Source organism: Mus pahari, chromosome 18 (genome assembly GCF_900095145.1).
Source record: "Mus pahari chromosome 18, PAHARI_EIJ_v1.1, whole genome shotgun sequence".
Taxonomy (NCBI): domain Eukaryota; kingdom Metazoa; phylum Chordata; class Mammalia; order Rodentia; family Muridae; genus Mus; species Mus pahari.
Genome location: NC_034607.1, coordinates 4,471,730 through 4,494,222, shown reverse-complemented (window position 1 = coordinate 4,494,222; position 22,493 = coordinate 4,471,730). Strand labels below are relative to the sequence as shown.

The 22,493-nt window shown below is 40.8% G+C and overlaps 1 protein-coding gene across 2 annotated transcripts; it reads right to left on the bottom strand.

Annotated features, from left to right (window-relative positions):
* Positions 1–11,764: 11,764 nt before the first annotated feature.
* On the bottom strand, positions 11,765–14,942 carry LOC110335756 (class I histocompatibility antigen, Gogo-B*0101 alpha chain-like). Of its 2 annotated transcripts, XM_029531223.1 has the most exons (6): positions 14,870–14,942; positions 14,360–14,629; positions 13,830–14,105; positions 13,025–13,300; positions 12,793–12,900; positions 11,765–12,050 (listed from the first exon to the last, which is right to left on the bottom strand). In XM_029531223.1, exons 1-6 carry the CDS (start codon positions 14,940–14,942, stop codon positions 12,046–12,048), a joined length of 1,008 nt encoding a protein of 335 aa, XP_029387083.1. In that variant the 3' UTR covers positions 11,765–12,045. The 2 variants fall into 2 exon arrangements, with proteins under 2 accessions (XP_029387083.1, XP_021073755.1); XM_021218096.1 differs by lacking the exon at positions 11,765–12,050 and having other exon boundaries at positions 12,770–12,900.
* Positions 14,943–22,493: the final 7,551 nt, after the last annotated feature.

The window sequence follows — 22,493 nt, the reverse complement described above, 5'->3', positions numbered from 1 at the left end:
TGTGCCAGAGGCTTGGTGCTGTGCTCAGGTATAGATTGGGCTCTAAATCATGTGTGTGGGGGGGGGGCGGGGGGAAGTTCTCCAGGCCTGGGCTGAAAAGGATGTCTCAACTACATACATGAAAGAGAAGTTTTCCATCAAATCCACAAGCAACCTTTCTTTCTTCATCTAGACTCCACATTTAGGAAGTCTGCATCTCACATTTACTTCTTAGTAAGTGTCAGAGGATCTACCCAGTGAGTCAATATCTTCCAGACACTGGAATCCAGGAAAGTAAAGCAGGGAAAAATTACAACCCTGGGATTGGAATGATTACTTAGGTTGTAAAAGTTCTTATTGCTTGTGCAGTGGACTTGAGCTCATTTCCTAGTATCATCAAAGGTCCACAGTCAACCTCTTGTTATTACAGGTCCATAGGATTAGATGATACTTTCTGGATTGTACAGCCATCTTCAATCAATTGCCATGGACTAGAAACACACAAGCATATACATAAGTAAAAAATTGAAAGTAAGCCTAAAAACCAATACCCTCTCTCAAAAACAAGTTTGCAGCAGTTGTGAAGTTGCCATACAGTCTTCCTAAGTATGGTTCATTTCATCTGACAAGTCCCAGGTTAAATTTTATCAGTGAGGAAGTTGGCCCAAGAATTCAAGGCAGGAATATGGAGGCAGAACCATTCTATGGAGAAGAGCAGCTTACTGATTTGTTCAGCCTGCTTTCATATATAATCCAGGAACACTTGCCCACCAGTGAATTAGGCTCTCCCATATCAATAACAATCTAGAAAATACATTACACTCCACATAAAACCAGATACACTGAAACTTTTAAAGTAAGTGGGGAAGAGCTTTGAATAAATGGACACAGGGGGAAAATTCCTGAACAGAACACCAATGGCTTATGCTCTAAGATCAACAATAGACAAATGGGACCTCATAAAAGTGCAAAGTTTCTGTAAGGCAAGGGAGACTGTCAATAGGACAAAAAGGCAACCAACAGATTGGAAGAAGATCTTTACCAATCCTATATCTGATAGAGAGCTAATATCCCATATACACAAAGAACTCAAGACATTAGACTCCACAAAATCAAATAACCCTATTAAAAATGGGGTATAGATCTAAACAAAGAATTTTCTACTGAGGAATAGAGAATGGTCAAGAAGCACCTAAAGAAATGTACAACATCCTCAGTTATCAGGAAAATGTATATCAAAACAGCCATGAGATTCCACCTCACACCAGTCAGAATTGCTAAAATAAAAAACTCAGGTGACATCAGATGCTGGTGAGCATGTGGAGTCAGAGGAACACTCCTCCATTGCTGGTGGGATTGCAAGTTGGTACAAGCACACTGGAAAACAGTTTGCAGTTTCCTCAGAAAATTGGACATAGTACCACCTGAGGACCAAGTTATAACATTCCTGGGCATATACCCAGGAGATGCTCCAATATGTAATAAGAACACATGATCCACTATGTTCATAGCAGTTGTATAGGCTGGTATTGTGTGTCAATTTGATATAGTGTTTATATATATATATATATATATATATATATATATATATATATATATATATAATATTTGTAATTTTGTGTGTATTTTTGTCTGCCTCTATCTGCCTGTTTCAATATATTTGTCAACATGTCTCTGCCTCTCTCTTTGTGTGTGTGTGTGTATGTGTGTGTGTGTGTGTGTATTAGAGATGGTAATAGAGCCAGTAGAGCCAGTTGCCTGTAAAGGCAAAATAAGTCACCATAAAGAGTGGAAGTAGAATATTAGAAGATTGTGTATGGCCTAATATCTATGCTAAGAATGAATTTATTGTCCTTTGCAAGAACAAGTGCTTTTTATTGCTGAGCCATCTCAGTAGCCACAAGAAGAATATTTTGAACATTATTAAATAATTATAATTAAATATTTTAATAGATTTAAAATATTTTATATTATAATTGAATATTTTATTAATATTATTGGAAGTTTTTTTTGGTTTTTTGTTTGTTTGTTTGTTTGAGACAGGGTCTAATTATTTAAAGTTCCCTGGCAAGGGAATTACTATGTAGATTATGATGAAATGGAAGAGAAAAAAAATCTTTTTACATATACCTTCTGAATGCTGAAATTAAAAGCAAAAATTATGAACCTGTCAAATGGGGAACCTGTGTTGGATTCTAAGTATCCACACAGCTGCTCACAACTCTCTGTGACTTTGATCCCTATGATCATATTCTCTCTTCTGAAGAGGTTTGTCGCAGAGACATACCGACAGGCAATATACCCTTGTCAAATGTCATTAAATTTAAAGATAAAGGTTATTTAGCCTGTGAACTTGAGAATTAAATGAATCTGTTGTCATCTACTACATCCATCTACATAGAAAAAATTTGAACATTAAGTATGTGTTGTGTCCAAACATGTTATTTTTGAAGGAGAGCACGGTTTGACCAAGTTCTTAAATGTTTCAGTACTCATATATTTAAGTAAAAACTATCAAAAAGTCAGTCGTCAATTGTGAAAGTTCAGTTTTCTATACCCAACCTTGCTCTCTGTATAATGATGTAAAGATGGTAATATTTATAAAGTATTTTAGGTATAATATCTGTGCAGATTCTGAGATATTCTAACCCAACATTCTTGCCTGGCCTAGTCCACAGCCAAGTGGACCCATCCCTGGAATTTTATCCTAGCCATGGCATCCTTCCTCATCTTTATCCAGATGTAAACTTCTTGGTCCCCACATGAGAACCCCTTAGCTCTCTGATTTAGGATCTTTTTCCCCTCTTGCTCACCTATTCAACTTAATTTTAATAAGCAGAATGTGATGAAGAACATTTTATTAAATAGTGAATAAGGAGATGCTTCATAATAATGAAAATGATCTGCAACATCTGTAATAGCTGTCTAAAATGGGGAGGAATGTACAGCCATTTCTGAATTTATTAGCAAAGTAAAGTAGGAAAATATAAAAGCCAAAACAAAAATATGTCTTCATTTCATAAATGAGGAATAGGTCTATAAAGTGCCCACCCAGAAAGAAGGAGTTACTAGAGCCTCTTTTAAGACAGAGAGCTCAAAAATATTATTATATGGTAACAGGAAGAATTTTCATGTGCATGGGGAGAACTCTTGGCTGGATGATGGCTGTGCGATAAGGAGAAATGACTGCTTTTTCAGGAGACCTCATGTCAATTCCTAGCATCTGCACATGTACTCACAGTACCAGGGGATCTGAAGTCCTTTTTTGATCTCCATAGACACCAGACACAATCAGTTACATGCACATATGTCTAAGAAAAAACAATCTTACACATAAGAAAAATGAAAAAAAATATTAAAGGGGAAGAATAAAAAGCAGTAACAGATACAAATGTTGAAAACAACCACAGCATGAGAGTTATAGGCAATGCTTTCCCTCCTGTGGAAATCTATGAGATCAGTGGTCAACATCAGTTTTCAAATATCCCTGCTTAGCTGGTCTATCCCTATCTACTTAGTGACAACATATCTGTTTAGCCTATAGTACTAGAGCATGTCCAATGTTCGAGTTATAGACAATGCTTTCCCTCCTGTGGAAATCTATGAGATCAGTGGCCAAAACCAATTTTCAAATATCCCTGCTTAGCTGGTCCATCCCTATCTACTTAGTGACAACATATCTGTTTAGCCTATAGTACTAGAGCATGTCCAATGTTTCTATTGCTTCCCACAATCTAGATATCAGATGGGCACATAGCACAACATGGAATATGAACCAGACTATAGGAAAGGGCCTAGTAATAACATAGGTAGTAAGAGCCTGAAACCAATATGTACTGAGATTCTGTATTCCTGCTGGAAATTCAGAAAGCTCACTTGGCTGAAGGGTGATCAGGATACACATATCTGGACCTGGATGTTGCAGAAAGCCTGGAAGGAGCAGCTTGAATGTGGAGCCCTGAGGGCCTAGAAGGATTAGAGCTATGTGTAGATATCCCTTTCCTGTGATGTGGCTACACAGAGTTCTTGTGTCTTCAGAATAAGGAATTCCCTCCTCAGAACCAGCATTGACTTTCCAGAGTCTGAGTCAATTCCGGGTGGGGGGGGTGGCAGAGCCAGGAGCTAAGAGAGAAGAGGGGTTATGAGTTCTTCATCCTAAATGATGGTAAAAATTTATTCCAGACTGGTTCTTATTCAAAAAACAACTCTGAGCTTTATCACGAGACCTACTGGCATCTGTAAGTATTGGCAGTGGGAGGTACAGAGAAATGAACAGTCATGGAAGGATTAACTACTTGGAGAGAAATCTCCAGAGACATCCGTTCTGACTGCAGATATACCTCTGGTCTCTGGTATCCTGGGAACAGTGACTGAAGACTGCTTTCTCACGTTATACTTCTGAGTTCTAGCCAAGATGTCATATTGGTTGACAGAATCTAGGAAGAAAATGGAAACAAAGGGCTATGTCTCCCAATAAAGGGTCCAGCTCTGGGTCCTGTTCTGGATTTTGCATAGACTCACTGTTATGTCATGGCACTCTCCTGGCTATATCAGGAGTGTGACTTGGCTTCCTGATGATCTTATGTCAAAGATTTTGAGGGAGGCAATGAAGATAGAGGAGTTTTCTGAGGTTTCAATGGCCAGGCAGACCATGTCCCCAGGTGGCCTAGAGGAAAAGCAGAAAGAGTAGAGGAGTATAATTTGGTACTGACAGGTCTCTGATGATTCTTAGTTCAGTTATCTGCACGATGTCTCTCTCCTACAACAGACTTAACCCTCCACAGAATCTTTACCTAGGCATCTGGCATAATTCTCTGGATGACTTTAGGGAAATTCTAGAGGACATTATGCTACCAACCTTGTAAATGTAATGGCCAACATTTCATAACTCTGGTCTTTGTCCTTCTTCTTTTCTTGGATCCTGTGCACATATTGCCTCCCTTTGCAATATCTGTGTTTACAGAGACATTGTTCCTTAGTTCTAATTTTATATTGATGCCATAGTTTGGATCTATGGTCAGGAAAGTTTAGTTTTGGCTTAGCAAGATAAGAAATGGGAAGCAGAAGGCTTGAGGCGTTTGAATGTTCTACTGGCCTGGGATAGACAAGATTGTCTAACATAAACACATGACAGGGAAGTTCTCCACAAAATCCACAAGCCACTTGCTCTTCCTTCGAATTTCCTTCTCAGGTGATCTGCTTCTCAGATTTATTCCTTGGCAGCTGGTGCAGGATCTTCCCTAGGATCCAGGAAATAAAAGGAGATGAAGAATATTGACAATGAAAGCATGGGTAGTTGTTATAGGGATTCCTGAACTGTTTTAAGAACTCCTCAAAGGGACACTCACAATTCCTGTTATTCTAGCTCTTTGGGACATGATATCATCTCTTAGATTCCGCAAGCACCTACAATACATTGGAATGTACAGCAAGCCCACAACCCTCCCCCCTACACACTAACTAAAGAACTCCCTCCCTAGTAATGTATAACTTGGGGCTTGCCAGATGAAATAAATTCTTTCACCATCACCTTATTTATGGCCATGGTCTTTGGTCATGGCAATAGAGGAGACAAGTAAAAACTCCCATTGGGCATCTAAGGCAATTTCAAAACCGCTCCAAATATGTTTTTGACAGAGCATACTAAGTTTTATGCTTCATTTTAGTTTTTAACTTCTGTGTATGCTTGTGTCCACATGCAGGAGGAATCCAGAGTAGGACATCTCATCCCATGGAAAGAGAATAACAGGTCATGGAAGCTGTACCAGTCCAAAGACATAAACTATGTCACCAAGGTAATATCAGTCCTATTAAATGATGGTGATGTAAACACAGATATTTCAGAGGAGCCTGTGCTTGCATGGAACCCAAGAAGAGAATAATGGCAAGAACACCGGGGCCCTCAATCTCAGAGATATTAAATGGTGACCATAACATGAATGGTTAATGATTTTACAATATTCAATGTAAATATGCAGTGTATTGTGATGCATTTCTGGGTACCAAGGGTCTGTATTTTTCATCATGAAGACACTGGAGAGATATTTGAGTTCAAGGTCAGTAGAGATCAGTAGTATGTTATCTTTCCCTGCTTCTGCCATTTGTACATTTGGCATCATAAAGATATAGTATGCATACTCACGAACAGAGCACCAATTCCTTCCTAAATTTCTTAAAATCTCTGTGACTTCTGATCACCAGGAAGACAAATCTTAATGTAGGTGGCCTGAGCTGTCCAGGAAAAGGGCATGACTTAAGAGTGACACAAGGAAACCGCAGGATCAGGAACCAGAACTGGAAACTTTAATGAGAAACAAAAGCCTTCATTTTACTTTACTTTCCTAGCCTATTGCCTAGGAATCAAAGGATGTCAACAGGACAGGTACAGTCATCAGGGTAAGCCATAGTATTTGTGGGTCTTGGGGCAACTCCCATGGCTGTGGTATGACAGGATAGGAAATGGGAAGCAGTGATCATGCAGCATAAGAAAGACTTCCTCTACCTCAGATGTTCCCTTTCTGCTGTATCCCAGAGCTGTATGGTGGCTTCAATGTTCTTGACCTAGAGACTTTCACTCTTAGGAGGCTTGGCCTTCTGGTGTAGATGTTTCCTATTTGTTGGAGAAAGAGTGTCATTGTGGGAATGGGACATGGGCCCCATCTCCTAACTGCAAATAGATGCCAGTCTCTCCAGCTTGCTTTCAAATCCAGATGTAGAACTCTCATTCTTTAGCACCATGCCTACACAGTTGCTGTCATGCATCCAGCCAGGATTAATGTGGACCGAACCTCTGAACCTGTAAGCCAGCCCCATGAAATGTTGTCCTTTAAAAGAGTTGCCTTGGTCCTGGTTTCTCTTCACAGCAATGGAAACCATAATTAAGACAGGCTCTGAGATCATCTGTGGCTCATATTTCATTTTTTGCCAGATGCTTGGTCCTCTGTTCTTGTATTTAATGTGTCTTTCAGGACTAGACTGGACAGGATGTATCAATACACAATTGAAGAAAATCTTCATCTAATCAACAAGCAACCTGCATTTCCTAATCCAGACTCCATATTTAGATGGTCTGACACGCAGATTTGATCCTCATTAAGTGGTTGAGATTATTTCAGGCGAATCAAATTGTTCCAGAGCCTGGAATCCAACAAAGAAAACAAGGTAAAGACATCACTACAATGGGACTAGAAGGATAGCTGAGCATTTAAAAGGGCAGTGGACCTTAATTCATGTCCATGCATCATCAAAGGGCCACTCACAACCTCCTGTTACTCCAGCTCCATGGGATTAGATATACTCTTCAACACTGCAAAGGTATCACCTGGCTATTCACATGTCTATTCACTACACAAACATACATGGTAGTAAAAACTAAAGTGAACCATAAAACCAGTTCCCTTCTAAAAAATATTTGTGATGTTCACATACATGCCTAATGGTTGTTTGTTGTAGTCTGATTTGCTATTGCTGTGACAAAACACTGTGACCTAAAATAACTTGTGGAATCAAGAGTTCATTTCTTGGGTAATAAAGAGTTCATTTCATTGACAAAGCCCAAAGTCACATTTCAACAGTGAGGTGGTTAGCCCAAGCATTCAAGGGAGGATCATGGAGGAAGGCCCACTCCGTGGAAGACTGCTGCTTACTGGCTTGCTTATCCTGCTTTCATCTATAATCAAGGAACACAAGCCCAGCACTGATTTGGGCCCTGAAAGACTTGCACAGAGGAAATCTGATGAAGATATTTGCTCCACCGCGTTTCACTCTCCTGTATAAAGTAACCTGTGTAAAATTGACAAAACCAAACAAGAGCCAGGTTAGTTCTGAATAAAAATGTCCTTAAGAGGTTCAGTTGTTTGCTCAGTTCATCCTCAGCTTCTGGGGCTTGAGAAGAAGATATGAAATTCCCTTATCTGGATTCTAACTGGAAGAACCCTTAGTGTCCTCCAAATCTTCTCCCAGTCCTCATAGCTCACATGGAGGCCATTCTAAAACCCCTAATAAAGAGTCACCTGACCTATCCCCCAACCATATTCTAGATGACATTTCAACTACCACTTGTATCCCTGGAATGAATACTGTCCCTATGACTCTGTAAAGTGTATATTCTAACCTTGTACCACAGAAACCATATTACCCAAATTTGGTTTGCAGTTTAAACCTCTTTGTAGTTCTCTGATACTTTCTATATGTTACCATTGCCATATATTCTTGTCCTCAAGAAATACCAGGTAGGTTTGGTGGTCACAGCAGAAACTAGTTCTCCAATAGGGAAGTATGGAGAGTCTAGGTGAGTTAAAATGGAAATGGAGTTTTATAAGTAATGCACCTTAGGGAATCTGAGCCCTGGGTCCTCTGTTAGACTCTTTCCCTACTGAACTTAGGACTCATGTGTATGTTTTTGGATCAAGGACAGGGATTAGAAAAGTTCAAGGTCAATGGATTCCTCTTTTGCTTATGCCTACAAGCTGACTCAGGACTTGTCTCTCTTCACTTTATAACCTTCATGGGCATTAGGGAGTTGGTGTCTCTAGGTATTGCCAATAGGAATGACAGACATGGTTGTTGCTGTAGTATGGGTCTGCTCTAATCTCCCCAGCTGTGCCTGAAGGAGATCCTTCCTATTGCTCATATTCTCTGAATTTACGAATGAAAGTCACACATCTACCCTTCTATCTTAATTTGCCTTAAACAGCTCAATGAGCCATATCCAAACTTCCACATTCCTAGTGGCTCTCCTCAGAAACTCCTGAATTATTACTTACTGAAATCCATATTCTATCTTTGCTACCCTGGACTCAGGCTTGCAGTCCTCCCAGGCCTAATTCCTGACATTTTCATGTTGGCAGTCTCTATACACTTCTCATAGTTGGAGCTTCTCCTTCCTCACGTGGTAGCTTCTTCCTCCTCCTCCTTCCTCCTGCTTCCTTCTGTGCAAATCCTAGGAATCCTGCCTCTATGTCCCTGTCCAGCTGTTGGCCACTGGCAATTCTATTTACAAATCACTGCCAATGAAAGGCATAGACCTTCAGTGTATTACATGCAGACATGTGCATTCCAGTGTGATTTTGGAAACCCAAGAAATATAATCCAAGCATTAAACCAAGTCCCAAACACATGGTGAGATGGCTAATGTAAAAATTAACTCTTGCAATCTAGTAATTCTAGAGCCTACCTTCTTACTATAACCTAAATCTTCTGGCCAGTATACTGGGAGTAGTGTGTGGGGACAAGTTGCCTTACCCTCATCTATGTCCTACTGGTTTGAGTCACAACTTTCTCCTGAGTCCCAACATGGGGACCAACATGCCAGCAATGCTAGACCATTTTGTTCTAAATATGTCTAGACATGTCTCTCTATATTTACGATTTCTCTGTATTCCCAAGGTAAATTGCCTTCTCTCACCTATATTAATCAATAATGACTATGTTATGAGCACAAATTTATGAACCTTATTTTATTGAAAATGATACATGATAATTTCATACTGGATCAAAACAAGTCTTGAGGATCCATGGATACTTGTGCCTATTAATAGGGTCTTGCAAGACTTTTGATTTTTTTATTCCTATGATTTTCTTATATTTAAATTTTAATCTTTTTTTTACTCTAGATTTAATGCCTTTCTTAGTCCACCATCTGACTAGTCAACATCCCATACCTCCTACCACCCGTTGTCTCAAGGAGGATGTTCCCAACCCCCCCCCCCCAGTCCCTACCACAGCAGAGCTCTCTACTCCTTGGTGCCTCTAGTCTTTTGAAGGTTAGGTGCATTGTCTCTTACTGAAACCAGACATTGCAATCCTCTGCTGGATATGTGTTGAGGACCTAATACCAGTGGGTATATGCTGCCTGGTTGGTGGTCAAGTGTCTTAGAGATCTAGGCAGTCCATATTGATTGAGAATACTGGTCCTCCTACAGGGTTGCCCTCCTCCTCAGCTTCTTAAAGCTTTTCCCTATTTTAATCACATGGTTCAGCAACTTCTGTCCATTGGTTGGGTGTAAATATCTACATCTGACACTTTCAGTTGCTCATTGTGTCTGTCAGAGAGCAATCATGATAGGGCCATTTTTGTGAGCACTCCATAGTCTCAGTAATAGTGGCAGGCCTTGAGGCTTCCCTGGGAGTTGGATCCTTTGTGGGATCTTTCACTGGACCTCCTCTTCCTCAGGCTATTTCCTTTTTATCCTTATAGTTCTGTAAAAAGTTATGTGTCAGGGTTTCTGACTGTAGAATAGCACTCCCCTCTCTCACTTGATGCCCTGTCTTTCTGCTGGAAGTGGGCTCTATAAGTTTTCTCTCCCCATTGTAGGTCATTTCATCCAAGGTTCTTCCCTTTGAATCCTGAGAGTCTCTCACCTCCCAGGTCTCTATAACATTCTGGAGCGTCCCTCTACCTCCTACCTCCTGAGCATGCCTGTGTTCATTCTATCTGCTCTTTCAAAGGGTTTCAGTCTTTCTCCCAACCCAATACCTGGTCATTTTCCCTGCTTCCACTCCCTGTCCCTTTTCCCACCCAGGTCCCTCTTTCTCTCCCCACTCCTCTGATTGCTTTCTTCTCACTCCAACATGGGATAAGATATTCATCTGGCTAGGGGTTCCTCAAAGACTTCTCTTCTGTTCTAATAGCAGAGCTGAGATCACAAGCACATGGGTAGAATCTGACCATAGCCCAAGGTAGCCTTCTTTTTAATTATGCCATGTTCAGGACAAATCTGTCCATTCATAGAATTTGAATCTCATCCTATGTGTCACATTCTTTTCTGAAGGGCATAAGTTCAAAATGGCACTCCAGAGGTCATGCCTGGATATCTTGTCCTGGAAATACTACATGGAGTATCAATATGAGCACAGTGACAACTGAGTCCTGATTGTGATCAAGGATGTACCTTGTACTTCTATGTGTGAGGGACCAGGTTAAGTTAGTATGGACACCCAACAGAGAATCAGGATAGAGAAGGGGGTATGTAGGATGAGCCCTTAAGTTTATTGCATGTGACTTTATTTATACTAAAGCTTCTTCCTATATGAAAAGCAAATATTAATTCTGCTTTCTTTTAATTGATATTAAGCTAGTAGAGCTATATCTACCTTATATCATTTAGTTTTTAATTTATTTTATAACATATCCTCAGTATATAGCTCAGGTTGATCTTGAACTTGCAAACATCATGTTGGCAAGTTGAGTTCTATGGATTTGTCAGACATGTTATACTACCCAAGGCTGTCAGAAACAAGGTTTTACCTCTCATGTCTTGGACAGACTAGCAGAGAGATGATCTGTGTTACTTGACAGAAAAACTTCATATTATTGTCACTGACAGTTGAGAAAAGAAGACAAGGACACCAGACTCATACACAGAACTGAAAACAAGTATAACTTAAGTTGAAACAATAATCTAAATTTCTCCTGATTTAACACCAGACTAAGGCCTGAACAGACTGTTCACCCAAGAGATCATCGCAGACCCTGGACAAGGCTGAAAAATGCCTGAGACCTTTGGATCACATGACCCAGAAGAATGGGTGTACTGAAAGATTGGTATTAGGAGACAGGAAAATTATTCAGGAGGAAAGGGACAATGTGAAAGCCCAGGTGAAACCAGCAACAACTGTGCACAGCCTAGGGCTCCCTTCACTCCACACTGTAACCAATGCCATACAGGCAATGGATTTCGCACAGAAAACACAAATTTCATAAGGGTGTGAGCTTTATTTTGTCTTCAAGTTTTACTCATTTTATGACATCAAACCATCTGCCAAGAAGTTGTACTAACATAAGCTAATAGTTAAGAAAAGAGAGGAGCATGAGATGCTAGGTTGGTGAAAGCTAAATTCCAATCAGGGATAGAGGTTTCCCAGCACTGCCTGTGTGGGAATATGAGAGATGAATGAGGAATACCAACAATAAGTGTCAAGCTGAGGCTTTGTCATGCCTGTGAGCTGCTTACACTGTGCTCAGAGGAGACAGACACCTAGTCACAGTCAGATGTAGAAAGAGAAGTCACCATGGGAGGAGGAGAAGTCAGAAACAGTGTATAATGGCTCTGTACCACATTTTTCTTAACCTGTAGGTAAAAAGAATAAAGAAGAAACACTGATATGTATTGTTAAATGATTATATAGACAACAGCTCATCACTCATTCTATTGACCCCAATTCCAGTAGTCCCCATCCCTCAAGATTCTACCCTCTGTCCCTCTCTCTGGTGCACACCAGGACCTTTAGCGTGTCTCTTTTTAATGCTGTAACAGAAAGCTTGGCATCCAAGGAATTTCATTTCTCTGTGGCAAGGAAAGCAAAACTCAGTGGGTTCTTTTCTATATCAATATGTTTCCCATGGATGAGTCACAATTTTTATTACTGATTAGATTGAACATAGCTGTTCCTATTTAACCTGGAAACATGCTCTTATATTAGAGGTCATGGAGGCAGCAGGGTGAAGATGGCCTAGAGGGATCTCCAGGCCTTTATGTAAGATAAGTGTACAGAACTGTGTCTTTAGATCCATATGATCATGATGGAAACCTATCCATGAAATGTGGTGTCTGGAACACTGAAAGTTTACTCTAAAAGGAAATATCTCTTTGACACCTGAGTGCTGAGAATAAGGTCTCTGCCATCTCTATCATTGTAATTATTCTGTTTATTATATTCTTTATGATTGGCAATAGAGTTACTCTCAGCACATCTGCCCTGTATGAACTGCAGTTATGTGGATGAAATCTGCTGTCATGTGGCAGGGCATTCTCACAGCTTGGGTTTGTTATTTCCCTGGAGACATGAACTAAGTCCTTGACCCTTTCTTACCTCTAGTCCTCCTCTTCCATATCAGGAAAGTCATCATGGCTCCCATAAGCAGAGTTCCAAGAACCACAACAATAACAATATGCATAAAAGAAATGGGCTCAGGAGGCACTGGGAAGGAAATGAAGGGAAGCAGAGTGAAGACTACCTTCAGCCCTCTATCTTGCCCCTGCTGTAGCTCTCCCTGAGGATTTCCACTCTCAGAACCATGTCTATGCTCACTTCCAGTCCTTACCCCATCTCATGGTGATGGACTTAGGCAGCCCCTCATGATTCACATGACATTTGTATCTATGTTCTTCTCCAGAAAGTACCACAACAGCTGCCCACTTCTGGAAGGTTCCATCCCCTGCAGGCATGGTCTCTGTGACCTCCATGTCTGGGGTGTGATTGCTTTCTTCTTTTTCCCAGGTTAGAGTGATTTCAGCAGGGTAAAATTTCATGGCCCAGCACCTCAGAGTGATTTTCTTGTCGGGTCTGACCTTACGGATCACATGTATTTTGGGGGTATCTGGGGATAACAATCAGAAATTTAAGACACTTGACATTTTTCCTAGGAAACAATCAATGCACATGTAACTTTGTGTGAATGGACAGTAGAGTTAGCTTGAGGGAAAGGGGTCAACCCCACACAGCAACCTAAATTGAAGATATGGGTGTAGTAGTGAAATGTTTTGGAATCAACATGAGCCAGTACAGAGGAGGAAATGCTGTATCTCCTTGTAGGAGGATTGCATTCTGGTTCTGAATGGAAGGAGATTAAAGACTCAGAGAGACTGAGGATAGGACTCAAATTCATTGTAAATGCACAGTGAACAGTTCTGGAAGATATCATGGTTCACAAATTAAATGGAAGGAACTGCAGCTTAATTCACAGAATGATCTCTCCTAAGAGAATGCTTAGCACTAGAGAGAGTCCCACTTTCATGTTGATTCAAGAAACCCACAAGCCATATTTCCCATTTGATGAAAGATAAAGTTAGTATTTCAGCATCCCAGAGCTCCTGTGTCAGAACAGATGGGGCAGTTTCTGTCCTTACCTGTTCTCAGCAAAATCTCCTTTCCATACTCCAGCTCAGTGAGGAGTAAGTCCACACATGTTAACTCCAAGTAAGTCTTCACACGTTGTGTGAAACCTGATGAATCCCACTCTTCTCTGAGAATCTCAGCAAACTTGCCCACTGGGGTCCAAGTGCTTAGGTCCTCATTCAGTCTGATGTAATCATGGTCATTGAAGACTACTTCAAAGAATCCATTTCTGAAATATCCTCGAGGCAGGACATAGCAGCCATACCTTCTCTGGATTGTGTGATATCCTGAACAAGAACCCACTTTCAGACACTCCAACAGGCCGAAACAATTGATAGGACCCTGCGGAGAAATGGTCTCTTCCATATGCCCTTTCCAAGTGGACTGTAATTTGGTCTTAAGTGGACAGAAAATCAGAACAGTGTCCTGAGGCTCTCTTGAGCCATGGGTCACATTTTCCAGGAGAAAAACATGGTCATGAAGACCAGGATCAGGCCCATGGAGAGGTGGAAATTTGGAATTTCTGAATAGACTTACTCACCAGTTACACTGTAGTTGTAGATTTTGAGCATCCTTTGCAGAATCTCTGTTAAATTCTGAAAATAGCTCAAAACGAGGTCTGTGTTATCCTTCCAATACTCTGGCTTCTTTTGATCTATCCATGGCGCACAGTGCTCTGTCCTCTGAACATCTCTTCTGCTGTTGAATCTCTCAAACTGTATATCATCCACAAAGCCAACACTGATGAAGTGGGGCTGAGGCAGCCAGGGCAAGGTGAAGAGAGTTTGGAAAAAGCCAAAAAAGTGGGTACCTAGGTATAGTGATTCTTTAGATGTTAACCCCACAAAAGGACCCCAGGTATTCCACAATGCAGCCCCCAGGGATAAGTAGGATTAGGAAACAAGGAGCAGGGGTAGGATGTAAAGTGGTGAAGTGAATCTAGGTTCTGGCTGGGATAGGGATAATATTGAGTTTCCTGGTGCTCCACCCCTAGAGATGCACTCCTTTGTTGGCTAAGGTAGGTCCTTTCCCTATGTATAACCCCACTCACCATCTGGATCGGTGGTCATGGCCAGCAGAACCTGCAGCAGCAGGAAGATAGCCTCAGTAACAGAGGTCTTCATCTTGTTTGAAGAGTGGAGATGGAGATCAGAGTCTGCTATTATCTGTTCATTTCATAATCTTGAAAGGAGGATCCTGATTGGTTTGTCTTAAGAATTCCCAAAGGTAGTTATAGAGGCCTCTGGGGTTTGTTGATGGAAAAATGAATGCCTGGAAGAAAACTCTCTAGGGCCATCCCTTTGCAGCCTACATACTGCTCAGATGCACTGTCATGAGAGGATTTCCATTCATGGATTCTTAGAATTCTTAGGCATCACTGGCCCCAATTATATCTCAATGAATGGAGACCTGACAACTTGGATTACAGTTGGGAAGAGAGCTTAGAGCATCAGACAACTGTGGGGGGGTTAGATTGCACACAGGATGTGAAGACTTATCTGGAGTTTGAATGTGGGAAGTCATTCCTCTCACAGTTGGGCTATGGGAAGGTAATTTTGTTTAGAAGAGATATGGATAGGAAATTCCCCATGTGCTCGAAGACTGCAGCTCCTGTTCTCTGAGAATAAGTCCCAGAGGGATAAGCCTTCATTCAGGACAGTTCAAACTGTCAATATAACAGCATGTCCTCCCATTTGTTTTCTGAACCATGAACTCTCTCAAACCTGTTCCATGTCCATGCACAATAACTCTGTAGTCTGACTCCAGCGTTGCTGACTCTTTCATCTTCACCTGTTCAGTATGAGAAGTCCATATCCCTAGAGAGAGAACAGAAAATCCTCTGTTCTGCTTCATGCTGGTCCTCAAACTTTCCAGATTACCCTACCCAGTCCCTAAATATTTATTACTGTGTGGTCTTTGCATCCCTCTTTTTTGCCAACTCTCCTGTCCATTTATAAAAATGTAACTTGATCTCTGATAGATCCTCAGGAAGACTACAAAATGCCCTAAATTTTCAATTGTTTCCTTCAGACATGCTTAAAGTACATGCAAATCCTAGGGACAGACCTGACAGAAAAAAATTACCCTGAGGAGCTGGGTACTGAGGCCCTGAATGTCTACCAAACTGAAATCAACCTTAACCTGGCAGAGTTATGGGAACAAGCAGAATCAGGACATGGAAGAGGTATAGGGCCAGCCTGCAGGAGATGGATATAGGCAGATATAGGCAGCTTGGTGATGCCCTGGGGAAGAGCAGAGATACAGATGTCATGTGATTCATGAGGGACTGCCTGAGTGCATCACCCTAAGATAGAGAAAGGACAAGTGTGTACAGAGACCATTCAGAGAAAGTGGGAATCCTTTAGGAGAACTAGAATGGGTTAAAGAATGGGAGCTGGAGGTCAGAGAACTCATACTTGTTTTCTTTCCCTTCACTTTCCAGAGCTGCCAATGTGCACCTTCCCATCCATGGCTACTATGACTTCTCTGGTTCTTAGAGCCCTGCTTATGGGAACAGTGGTGACTTCTGATACAGAAGAGAAGGAATAAAAGTAAACAAAGGATGGAATGAATCTTAGTTCACATCTCAATGGGAATTTCAAACCTGATTTGAGTGTGTGACCTGACACATGACAGCAGATTTCCCACACACAGTTGCTAATTTAGCCTGGGATTTATGTGCTGACAGTAACTCCATTGTGAAGTGCACACATTCATAGCAACCATGACAGAATTGGCAGAGACTTGATGCTCAGTTCTCAGAAGTCAGAGGGAAATTTCATACTTAGAATAGGAACCCAGACAGCCAGATCTTCATGTACGGTCCTTCATCTTGTTTATCTGAATCTGCAGTCACATTTCTGGAAACTTATTTGAGATAAAAATTGGGAGATTTTTCTAGGCCCTCTGCAGCCTGCTGCATCCATGAGCTCTAATAAAAGGGTTTATTTCTAAGAGTAAAACAAGAGACAACTATGCTCTGTCTTGACAATAGTAACAGTGGTGGCTATTTCCTTCTCAACTCATAACAATATAGAAAGAAGACCATGAGGAATAATAGCTAGCCTATATCTCCTCATTTAGTTCTATTGTCAATGGATTTGACTTAGACTCAATTCTCTTTTCAATAGGAGATAAAGTTCCTAGGATGTCCAGCTTTCTATTACAGCATTAAATGATGATACCCTAAAGGGCCTGGTATTCAGGAGGGAGATGAACAGAGGAGAGAACTCCATGGTATGGGAATTCTTGAAATTCGGATAGTGTGAACATGTGATGTGCTGTTCAGTATGTCACCATTTAAACACATTTATTCCTGTGCTTTTTGTCTACAGGGTAAGACAGATGACTTAATACCCCAGCCATATAATATCTGTTCTGATTTCCCCTTCAATGTGGCTTCAAGACCTGGTGCCTTCTCTTTCTACTTCTGACTGTGACTTTATGTATGTCTTTCAAGCATGGTGTAAGAGGTCATGGGCAGCAACAAACTCCATCTCCACCCTTACTTTGTGTTCCTCTGTTATCTCTCATGCTCCAACACAGACAAGGCTTGGAAACCTCTATCCTGATTGAACTTTAACTTTCACTGAGCTGCAACTTCATGGTTTTTGATTTAATAAAGCATTGTATATGGCACTGAAACTTCTTGTCAGATTGTGTGATTGACTCATGTGATGAGTAAAATTTATGGAGAAAATAAAGGCTCAGATTCATATGAATTTTGTGCTTGTTGTAATAAATCCTTTGCAAATAGGACATTGGTTTTGGTGTTAAGCCAAGCAAGGCCTGGGCTTAGCACAGTTGTCTCCTGGTGTATTATTCAGGGTTCTCTACAGGAATAAATCTTATGACACCACACACACACACACACACACACACACACACACACACACACACACAATTTATTCACATATACATCATCTACATCTACATATATGGATTTTTTTGCAATGACTTACAATCTGCAGTCCAACTAATCCAACATCTGTGAATAGAAAGATTAAGAACATACTAGTTGCTCAGTCCCATGGGGCTAGATGTGTCATATGGTCTTCTGTATAAGCTAGAATCCTGAAGAAATAAGCTGCAAAAGATGTGCTGGCAAGTAAGTGCAAGCATGTTAAGAAGACTGAGACTTCCTTCTTCCATTGTCCTTATATAGGCCTCTAGAAGAAGGTATGACTTAGACTAAATGTGGGTACAACCATGCATGGATGTGGAACTTGCTGTGTCCCAGCCTTGAACTGAGAGGTATGTTAGCCTCAGTCTCATGGGATTAAAGGCATATACTATCTCATAAGGGTCCCAACTTTTCATGTCCACTATGCTTCAAGATCTGGATCAAAGATGTACCCCTCATTTCTAGATTGTATATCATTCCAGATATAATCAAGTTTAAAACCAGGAAGAACTATCACACTGGGTCCACTGGGCTTTCACCTTGTCCTTTTCCACCTGTGGCATCTTGCTATCTCCTAATCCCTATTTTCTTGATACACAGGTTACTCTAGTTTATGTGAAGAAAGATCTCAGGTATTTTTAGGTCCTTATCCATTGTCTGTTCTATTCTCTGGTGTCAACATTCAGCCTTTCCCCACCTGAGTCTGATGCACTATCCAGAGATGTTTAGATTCTGGTTTCAAGAGGAATTGTATGTGATCTCATTTCTGTGTATGAGGCATGTCATTGTATACAATTTTCAAGTGAATAAGACTATTAAATAGTGTGTCTGTTATTTTCACACAAAAGATCCCTGTAGTATTCTTAAAAAATAGCTAGAGTCAAAGCCTGGTTTCTGACAGCAATAGGTGTTTTATCATGTCTCTAATGCCAGAAAAGAACAGTTTTTGTCAACCAGATGCTTGCTAGTGCAATATTAATGTGGGCTAAATATTACCCTTTCCAAAGTAAGTCACTAAAACCTGAATGAGCAAATTAAAAATCAAATAGTATATGGTGGGCATAGGTTTACTATAATAATACCAATCCACATAAATCTCAAGAAGTACTTGCATTTCATGTAAAAAGTAGGTTGATGTAAGAAAAATCACATGTAGTAAGCAAATTGGGCAATACCTGTTGATAAAATTCATAATTCCCTAGAGGATTCATAGAAGTCACTAAAGCATCCAATCACCATTTGTGGAACTGGAAACTATTCAAAATAAAGTAAAGATATCCTATGTTAAGTGTGGTCTATAGAACGAGGCACAGCAGAAAGAAAATAAGGAGAGCTGCAGCTGAAATAAATAGTGTTATAAGAGCAACCAATGTTCTGAGATGTTTAGACTTTATATGCAATGACAGAATCATAGAGATTCTGCTCAAGTTCTCATAAAAAACTCACTAAGACAGACTATATTTGGGGACCTAAAGCACGCATCAGAATTTTTTTCTTGCTTTCCCTTCTGGACCCCAGAGACCAGAAAGAGAGTCATATACATGAAAACCTGTCCCACTTTCCCTAAGGAGAACCTCTTAGTAGCAGAGTCTCCTGAAGAGGCAAGGTAGTAAGATTTCTGAAGCATGTGATTGATCCTTCCTGCGCGTGTGGCTGCTACCTATATAAACCAAGGGTCACATTTCCTTGCAAACCCTATAGTCCCTCAACAAGAAAATGTAGCACTTACTCTCAGTCCAAGAGAAGACATGTGGGGTCAGCTTTCCACATTCCCTGATATCAGTAGGGGTGTCCTGGTTTACCCTTCTCTACTTGAGGGTTCAGCCTACAAAGCTTGCTTCTCCATCCTGTTGTTCCTATAGGTATATATGCTATCCTAAGATTCCAGCACACACTCAGAAGACCAGAGACAATTCTTGAGCATGATCAGGAGCTCACCTTTCACTGCCCCATATTCACACTCCATGTAATATTTCTATAGTAAGGTATCAAGGACTGGCATATTGGATGCTACATAGTGTTGATATGGGCCTAGTGATGCTGTATATTCAAATGCTAACTTTATAGGTAAAGCAGTCTCTGTTGTGTAAACCTTGTTCCCAAATTTAAACCTATTCTTTAATTCAAAGTGGCTACAGACAATTACCTGGGAGAATAGTGGTAGGCATATTTTCATCATTACTGTGTTACTCAGGGCCGAGGGTAACATGGAGGGACCATGATGAGAGAAAGAGAAAGGAGAAAAAAGAGGGGAAGGAAGAATATAGATAGAGGAGAAGGTCTCCATTAGGTCAGATGGATCATGAACACAGGGCCACAAGAAGTGGACCCTGAGGCCAGGCTGATCAGGAAGAAATAACACATGAGAGAGTCAAAAAGCAAGTATTGGGGAGCTCATCTAGGATCTAATAATCTAACATACAGGAAAATGGATTAGGGGAAATTCACTCAGTAATGGTGCTATGGATGATTTAAAAATGCATAAGACTCTGTCTCAATGTTAAGGTGCTATCAAAGTCAAATTAATAATGAATAGAGTTTATTAAAATTGGTTAGGAGCATAGACTTCAATCCTTCAGGAAGTCACTCCTAGGTTGAATTTTATATTCAGGCACAGAATGATCTTGAACATGGAAGCAGTAACACGCAGTAGACTGGACTCTATTCATGGTCCAGCAATGCCTGCACTGACGTTAGAAAGAGAGAGAGAGAGAGAGAGAGAGAGAGAGAGAGAGAGAGAGAGAGAGAGAGAGAGAGATCTTCGAGGAAATACTAACCTAATTAAAAATCACAAGTTTCAGAATTATAAAAACTGCAAGTCTCCTCTAATAGGAACATCTCCCCTTGGATCCACAAGAGCTATTTTGATCACAGGTGGCAGTTATTTGGTTTTATCTTCAACAAAATAAGGTTCTTAAAATTAAGATCCCAACATAGTCACTATGAAGTGACTATATAGTCCACACAAACAAATTGACCTCCTAGATACACAGAAGTTCTAAGTATGTACAGATGTCTTGAGAGTAAAATGATCTAGAATAACAGACATATTGGTCCCCATGGTAGGACTCGAAAGGCAGTTGTGACTCATTTCAGGAGGTCAAGGACCGGGGCAAGCAACTTGTTCTGAGACACTCTTTTCAGGATTCTAGACCCAAGAGCTGAGTTAGAGTGAGGAGGCAGATTTTAGTTCTCAAGAGTTAATCCTTCCAGTACCCAAGTCCCCATGTCTGTACCTCCTATTTATAATTTCTAGAGACATTAATTACATAATGCAGATGAAGGTTATAAAGTGAAGGGAGAACTATCCTCACTCAACCTGAACTCCTATAGAAAACTGAGGACCCCTGTACCGTGAACCCTTCTGATCTTAGTGTTACAACCATATGTGTGAGTCCAGAGTTCAGGAAGGAATGAGTTCTGTACACAGGAGCCAGGGCTCAGGCTGTCAAGGGTACATGATTCATAATTCTTCATTTCTGCTTCGGCTCAACTGGATTCCCCGAGTTCTCCCATTTGAGAGACCTGGGATCTGCAGTATATCCAAATCTAGCTGGAATTTGGTGAGGGCTTTTATATAAAAATAGTAAAAAGTACCTACATAAACTGTTAGAGAACTACAAACAGGTTCAATCTGCAAACCAACCTTGGGTGTATGAGTTGGATGGAACAATTAGGAAAACTTCTTTGGAGTGTCACAAGAGACAGTGTTCATGCAGGTGAGGCAAGCAGTAGGTGAAAATTATCCTGACCATGGGTAAGGGGCATGTCAGGTTACTGTTGACTATAGGGTTTACCACAGATTCAATGTGAAGATGAACTGTGAGCTCTGAGATAATATTTGCAGAACACGAATGATTTTCCAGCTGGGCTAGAACTCAGGAAGTTTCATAATTTCCATCAGAGGACCATCAGCTGTGGACAGAGTAAATGATTGATCCTATAGGGGGTCTTCTCATTCAGACCACATCCTGGTTATTGCTTTAGGTTTTTCAATTTGACATAAGCTACCTTTATACAGGAAAAGGAACATCATTGAAGAAAATACCACCAGCAGAGTCCCTATGAGCAAGTCTGTCAGGGTATTTGTAGATTTTTATTGATTTGTGAGGGCTCAACTCAGTGTTGAGCAGGTGCTCCCGAATAACAAGGAAGGAAGGTTGATCAACTCAGTAAGCAGCAGCCTCCATGTAGTGTCCCTACCTCCAACTAGCTGCCTTGAGTTCTTGAGCACTCTTCATCATTGATGAAATGTGACCTGGGATTTGTAAATTATTTAAGCTCTTTCTTCCTCATGTTTGTTATGGTAATGATGTCTTGCCATGTCAATATAAAAGCAGACTAGTACCAAACATCATTGGGAACGTATGGCAACTGCACATCTACCCCAAACTTTATTTAGAGACAATTTTGGTTTTCATGCTTCATTTTAGGTTTTAATTATGTGGATGTTTATATATGTGTGATATATGCCAATCAATTGGAGATGCCTGTGGTGTCGATCCCTCCAGCCCTCAAGGTACCAGTCATAAGCTGTGTATTGTATAGATTGGAGTTTATTTAAGGACCTGGGAAAGGAAGTTCAGAGGGAATAGAAGCAGAAAGACACATATACACATAGAGTCAGAGACAGTTAGAGAGAGAGGGGGGAGGAGAGGGATGGAGGGATGGAGGGTGAGGGAGAGGGAGGGAGGGATGGGAAGAGAGAGAGGAGAGAGAGAGAGAGAGAGAGAAAGAACTTCAATTAGAATTGAAGTTGGGAGCAGTGAGG